General features: G+C 45.7%; 1 protein-coding gene across 1 annotated transcript in view; it reads right to left on the bottom strand.

Annotated features, from left to right (window-relative positions):
- The window catches only part of slc1a1 (solute carrier family 1 member 1), a 17,181-nt gene that overhangs the window by 5,250 nt on the left and 4,431 nt on the right, over window positions 1-7,500 (bottom strand). The window contains exons 3-8 of the mRNA XM_062516508.1: window positions 7,046-7,138; window positions 6,265-6,379; window positions 5,348-5,390; window positions 3,330-3,437; window positions 2,872-3,059; window positions 1,763-1,870 (exon numbers count right to left, since the gene is read on the bottom strand). Coding sequence (XP_062372492.1) covers window positions 1,763-1,870; window positions 2,872-3,059; window positions 3,330-3,437; window positions 5,348-5,390; window positions 6,265-6,379; window positions 7,046-7,138 — 655 coding nt within the window. The remainder of the gene's footprint in view (window positions 1-1,762; window positions 1,871-2,871; window positions 3,060-3,329; window positions 3,438-5,347; window positions 5,391-6,264; window positions 6,380-7,045; window positions 7,139-7,500) is intronic.

The raw sequence follows: 7,500 nt of genomic DNA, 5'->3' as shown, positions 1-7,500 counted from the left end.
TGCTGTGGGGGTGTGTGTGTGTGTGTGTGTGTGTGTGTTTTGGGGGCGAGAGGAGAGGAGGTGTGTTGGGGGGAGGGGGAGGGGGGGGGGGTATAATGTGAGAGAGGGACCATGAATCTGGCTGACTGGTGATGGAGAGTTGTGCGAACTAGCACCTGCAACATTAGCTATGAATCTGGCTGAACTAGCGCCTGCAACATTAGCTATGAATCTGGCTGAACTAGCGCCTGCAACATTAGCTATGAATCTGGCTGAACTAGCACCTGCTACATTAGCTATGAATCTGGCTGAACTAGCACCTGCAACATTAGCTATGAATCTGGCTGAACGGAGATGGAGAGTGCGGTGGGCTAGCGTTAGCAACAGCGTCCCTGAATATGGCTGACTCCAGATAGGGGTGATGAATTGGGGTGGGGGGGTGGAGTAGCATGAACTGTAAATATGACTGCAGTTGGAGGGTGGGGTGACTTAGCACAAAGTCCTTTCAGGCAAATCTAGCCACTTGGCGGTAGGGTTGGGTATCGAGAATCGAGAATCGATGGGAACCGGGACTAGCTTTCCAATTCTCCCGGAATCGTTCAAAAGTTTAAATTTCATTTCCTAGTATCGATTCCCAGTCTGCGAACCGGAAGAAAAAGCCGCTAAACATCAACGAAAAAGGTGTTTGCATAACCGAGCTGAGGCAACAAGACGACAGTTCTGTGAGAAATTTATAGTAAATGTCATTCAGAAAGGCCGTTGGTTAGCTAGCTCATTTAAAATATCCAAGCTTTTTTGACCCTGCCTTTTACAAGAATCGGAATCGAGAATCGTTAGGAACCGGAATCGAAACAAGGAATCGAAATCGGAATCGTAATCGTTCAAATTCAAACGATACCCAACCCTACTTGGCGGTCATTTTGGTAACAACCCTGGGCAGTTATTTTGGTCGATACAAGATCAGGCTCCTATTCCAATGAATGGGGAGGCTTACGTAACTCCAAATAGGGAAGCCATGTTGACATTAGCACTGCATCAGGCAAATAGGGAAGCCATATTGACATTAGCACAGCATCAGGCAAATCTGTGTCTAAATCTGGCTGAAAGGAGATGAGATGGTGCAAATTTACCCTGAAGATGGCCGACTGCAGATAGAGGAGAGAATGGTTTACAGTAGCATTATGTATTAGGACACTGGTTATGAATCTACAGTAGCTGAAGGGAGCTAGCGTTAACTACACTGAATCCAGTTGAATGATGATGTAGGGTGCAGGGTTAGCGTTAACTACACTGAATCCAGTTGAATGATGATGTAGGGTGCAGGGTTAGCGTTAACTAAACTGAATCCAGTTGAATGATGATGTAGGGTGAAGGGTTAGCGTTAGCTACTGAATCCAGTTGAATGAAGATGTAGGGGGTGCAGGGTTAGCGTTAGCTACTGAATCCAGTTGAATGAAGATGTAGGGTGAAGGGTTAGCGTTAGCTACTGAATCCAGTTGAAAGATGATGTAGGGTGAAGGGTTAGCGTTGGCTACTGAATCCAGTTGAATGATGATGTAGGGTGAAAGGTTAGCGTTAGCTACTGAATCCAGTTGAATGAAGATGTAGTGAGCAGAGTTAGCGTTAGCTACATTGAATCCAGTTGAATGAAGATGTAGGGTGCAGGGTTAGCGTTAGCTACATTGAGGGTGCAGGGTTAGCGTTAGCTACATTGAGGGTGCAGGGTTAGCGTTAGCTACATTGAGGGTGCAGGGTTAGCGTTAGTTACACTGGTGACACTCACCCACTGAGCACTGTGACCACATACAGGCCCATCTTCCGGAATATTTCCCAGTTTTCCACCTCGATGATCTTAGCTGCGATGAGGAACAGAATTCCCACTGGCATGTAGCTGCAGGAAAATGCCACACAACAACAACAGCAGCAGCGGCAGCGTCAGACACAAACAGTGGCAGCAGCAACCCCTCAGGACACTACCTGCACCAACACACACATGAGCACTGGGTGCAGTAGTCTCCTCACATCTCAACGTCATCTATTCAATTTTCACACACAGTGGCAATTCAACGTGCAAACAGAAGCAAAGCAAGAAAATAATAGTACATAAAAGCCAGACAAAATAAAAACAGTTTTATAAGATTCTTTAAAAAAGACTCTAAATAAATGTAAGTATTATAATACATGTAGATGAAACTGAAAACGTTAAGTTGATATGTTAAACTACTCTCTAATTATGTACTTTACTGTTCTTCTTGTATCTATACAGTATATCCTAATTATATGTTGATTTATGTACAGAAATTACATTTATATTAAGAATAAGTACATTTAAAGCAGCCCATACCCCATCATAATCTAAAGCAGTCCATACCGTATCATTAGCCTAAACCTGTTCTTACAGCGTGATAATCTGGACTACTTGATAATCTGGACTACCATATCATTAGCCTAAACCTGTTCTTACAGCTTGATAATCTGGACTACTTGATAATCTGGACTGCCATATCATTAGCCTAAACCTGTTCTTACCGCGTGATAATCTGGACTACTTGATAATCTGGACTACCATATCATTAGCCTAAACCTGTTCTTACAGCGTGATAATCTGGACTACTGGTACTGTAGCCTGATACGAACTAGTCTCATGGTACTGTAGCCTGTTCCATTGGTTCTTACCACATGATGATATGAACTAGTCTCCTGGTACTGTAGCCTGATATGAACTAGTCTCATGGTACTGTAGCCTGATATGAACTAGCCTCATGGTACTGTAGCCTGATATGAACTAGTCTCATGTTGCTGTAGCGTAGCCTGATATGAACTAGTCTCATGGTACTGTAGCCTGATATGAACTAGTCTCATGGTACTGTAGCCTGTTCCTTTGGTTCTTACCACATGATGATGTGAACTAGCCTCATGGTGGCCTCGTTGAGGGCGTCGAAGAACTCGAGTAGGATGCGGCCTCTCTCCCCCATCTTCCCGATGACGAGTCCGAACGCCACGCAGAACACGATGAGGCCCAGTACGTTGATCCCGTCCGTGTAGCCCCGCTCCACCTTATAGTTCACCTGGGTCAGGTTCTGGAACCGAACATAGGTCACGGAACACGGCAGAGGTCAGAGGTCAACTGAAGGTCAACTCATGGAGGTCATTAACAGATATCACCTGTCAATCACCTGCAGCTTTAAAAAACACAGTCTTCAAATGTGGTGCAGCTCAGTTTAGTTGATAGTCGTTCAGCTCAGTTTAGTTGTTAGTAGTTTGCGTGTGTGTGGCCGTGTTTGTGCGTGAGTGAAGATAGCAGGTGTGTGTGTGTGTGTGAGTACAGTAGGTTTGAGGACGTTTCCTACCTCAGCAACTGTTGCCATGATGGTTGGTAGGGAGGGGAAGGTGATGGTGGGGGGTGGGGCTGTGGGGGGGTCGCTGGGGGGGGGCAGCTCCTTACGCTGGCTCTTGTACTAGAGAAGCCCAACAGAACACGAGAGAAGTCAAACCAAAGCTAACGACCCAACAGAACACGAGAGAAGTCAAACCAAAGCTAACGAGAAGTCAAACCAAAGCTAACGACCCAATAGAACACGAGAGAAGTCAAACCAAAGCTAACGGCCCAATAGAACACGAGAGAAGTCAAACCAAAGCTAACGACCCAACAGAACACGAGAGAAGTCAAACCAAAGCTAACGAGAAGTCAAACCAAAGCTAACGACCCAATAGAACACGAGAGAAGTCAAACCAAAGCTAACGACCCAATAGAACACGAGAGAAGTCAAACCAAAGCTAACGACCCAACAGAACACGAGAGAAGTCAAACCAAAGCTAACGGCCCAACAGAACACGAGAGAAGTCAAACCAAAGCTAACGAGAAGTCAAACCAAAGCTAACGGCCCAATAGAACACGAGAGAAGTCAAACCAAAGCTAACGGCCCAATAGAACACAAGAGAAGTCAAACCAAAGCTAACGACCCAATAGAACACAAGAGAAGTCAAACCAAAGCTAACGACCCAACAGAACACGAGAGAAGTCAAACCAAAGCTAACGGTCCACTAGAACACAAGAGAAGTCAAACCAAAGCTAACGGTCCACTAGAACACAAGAAGTCAAACCAAAGCTAACGGCCCAATAGAACACAAGAGAAGTCAAACCAAAGCTAACGGTCCACTAGAACACAAGAAGTCAAACCAAAGCTAACGGCCCAATAGAACACGAGAGAAGTCAAACCAAAGCTAACGGCCCAATAGAACACGAGAGAAGTCAAACCAAAGCTAACGACCCAATAGAACACGAGAGAAGTCAAACCAAAGCTAACGGCCCAATAGAACATGAGAGAAGTCAAACCAAAGCTAACGACCCAACAGAACACGAGAGAAGTCAAACCAAAGCTAACGGTCCAACAGAACACGAGAGAAGTCAAACCAAAGCTAACGACCCAACAGAACACGAGAGAAGTCAAACCAAAGCTAACGACCCAACAGAACACAAGAGAAGTCAAACCAAAGCTAACGAGAACTCAAACCAAAGCTAACGGCCCAATAGAACACGAGAGAAGTCAAACCAAAGCTAACGGCCCAATAGAACACGAGAGAAGTCAAACCAAAGCTAACGACCCAATAGAACACGAGAGAAGTCAAACCAAAGCTAACGACCCAATAGAACACGAGAGAAGTCAAACCAAAGCTAACGACCCAACAGAACACGAGAGAAGTCAAACCAAAGCCAACGACCCAACAGAACACGAGAGAAGTCAAACCAAAGCTAACGACCCAACAGAACACGAGAGAAGTCAAACCAAAGCTAACGACCCAACAGAACACGAGAGAAGTCAAACCAAAGCTAACGAGAAGTCAAACCAAAGCTAACGGTCCAATAGAACACGAGAGAAGTCAAATCAAAGCTAACGGTCCAACAGAACACGAGAGAAGTCAAACCAAAGCTAACGGTCCAATAGAACACGAGAGAAGTCAAATCAAAGCTAACGGTCCAACAGAACACAAGAGAAGTCAAACCAAAGCTAACGGTCCAACAGAACACAAGAGAAGTCAAACCAAAGTTAACGATCAAATTTAGAATGCACATTCTAAAACATTCCATTCTTACAATGCAAACCCCAACATGAAAAGAAGCCAACTAAACTAGCTAACTAAAACATAATTTCCTCATTGTGCAATGCAACTCAATACAGTATTGTCCTAAATTACAGAGTTTCTGGTCGAGCACATCTGTCTTTTTCTAACACAAACCAGTAAAGTAGACACGGAACGGTCAGATTTGATCATCAACGTGGTTCCCAAGATGATGACCCCTAGAACCCACTAGAGTTTTGTGGAAGTATATTCGGCTATAAAATAAATTAAAAAAAAACATCTTTACCTGCTGGAAACAGGCCTGGACTAGGTTCTCAGGAAACATGTTCCTGTTGAAGAAGCAATGAAACGATTAAAAACCAGCCCAGACACCTATAGACCTCTGAAGTTCGCCTACAAAAAAGCCACCATCTTTGCCCAAATAAGGAGATCCGGTATCTTGAGATTTTTTCTATGGGAAAATAACATGGGGATTTTCAATAATCGCACCTGTTAAACTCTCGCGGGGATGATGACATTTGAAATGCAGACGTTTTTCACTACACAGTTTTGTCCACTGCCTTCTAATGGATACTGTGATCTTCGGCAGGTGAAGACAGCACACTTTGATCTTTGCTACCCCAAAGCTAACTTACAATGCAACTTGCCATAGGCAGTTAGCTTCAATTAACTCCCGGATCTCCTTATATGGGCAAAGATGGCAGCTTTGGATCCTTTTTGTAGGCGAACTTCAGACACCTATTCCTTTTCTAGAAGTGTCAAGACTGACCATGACCAGCCCAGACACCTATTCCTATTCTAGTAGTGTCAAGACTGACCATGACCAGCCCAGACACCTATTACTATTCTAGTAGTGTCAAGACTGACCATGACCAGCCCAGACACCTATTCCTATTCTAGTAGTGTCGAGACTGACCATGACCAGCCCAGACACCTATTCCTATTCTAGTAGTGTCAAGACTGGTCATGACCAGCCCAGACACCTATTCCTATTCTAGTAGTGTCGAGACTGACCATGACCAGCCCAGACACCTATTCCTATTCTAGTAGTGTCAAGACTGACCATGACCAGCCCAGACACCTATTCCTATTCTAGTAGTGTCAAGACTGACCATGACCAGCCCAGACACCTATTCCTATTCTAGAAGTGTCAAGACTGACCATGACCTTTCCCCGGGGTCAGAGGTCAGGGGTCAGTCTCACCTGACGAGGTCGAGCAGTGTGTCCACGGTGGTGACGTTGGGAGTGGTGCCCGCCCTGTCCATGTGGTCCGCATCCTGAGACACTCCCGGCTTGATCGTGGTCACCAGGACGATGCCTGTGAGGAGAGACACAGCCAGAGTTCCGCTGATGAGGCTGCACAACACTTTACAGCACTTTATATCACTTTACAGCACTTTAGCTAACACAGGAGACAGATGAGACAGCACCGCAGTATGCTGCTACTATCTTAAACTGAATAAAGCAAACTGCACAGGAATTTACTTCTTTTTGAGGATCTAAGATGAACTCTTCCGATATCTTTCACACTGGTGGAATCAGCACACACCAGCATGCAGTACTCTATGAACTGCTGAGTCACCATGACAACAAAACAGTCATGTGCGGAACGCTCGATTATGAAGCTGAGATGAAGGCTGATGTGTGTGTGTGTGCTAAGCACTCGATTGTGAAGCTGAGATGAGACTGATTTGTGTGTGCTGCACATTAGATGGTGAAGCTGAGATGAGACTGATGTGTGTGCTGATTGCTCGAGTGTGAAGCTGAGACGAGACTGGTGTGTGTGTGCTGCACATTAGATGGTGAAGCTGAGACGAGACTGGTGTGTGTGTGCTGCACATTAGATGGTGAAGCTGAGACGAGACTGGTGTGTGTGTGCTGCACATTAGATGGTGAAGCTGAGACGAGACTGGTGTGTGTGTGTGTGTGTGTGTGTGTGCTCGTGCCCTGCTGCTGCTGATGGGTCTGGTGTTGTTTTTCTCACCGAGGGCCACAGCGATGATGGTGGTGGTGAAGTAGTAGAGGACGGCGCGCAGGCCGATCTTCCCAGACACCTCCGAGTCCAGCGCCGCCACCCCTGCAGCACACACAGGGCACAGGGCACAGGTCACAGGTCAAAGGTCAATCAGGCTGTCCACCAACTAGCACAGCTAGCACAGCTAACACAACTAGCACAACTAGCACAGCTAGCACAACTAGCAAAGCTAGCACAGCTACAGCTAACACAACTAGCACAGCTAACACAACTAGCACAACTAGCACAACTAGCACAACTAGCAGATACTAAATCCTGAATCCTGAATCCTGAATCCAGAATCCTGAGGCCAGGCTGGAGGTCTGTCCAGAACTGTTCAGTTTCCTGTAATTGCTTTTTCAACTGCAGGCAGTCAGCATGAGTGTGTTCCCTAAGGCAGGAAGAGACACTACGGGATGATGAAC

The sequence above is a fragment of the Sardina pilchardus genome, chromosome 16, assembly GCF_963854185.1.
Source record: "Sardina pilchardus chromosome 16, fSarPil1.1, whole genome shotgun sequence".
Lineage (NCBI taxonomy): Eukaryota > Metazoa > Chordata > Actinopteri > Clupeiformes > Clupeidae > Sardina > Sardina pilchardus.
This window is presented reverse-complemented; position numbering and strand designations above follow the sequence as displayed.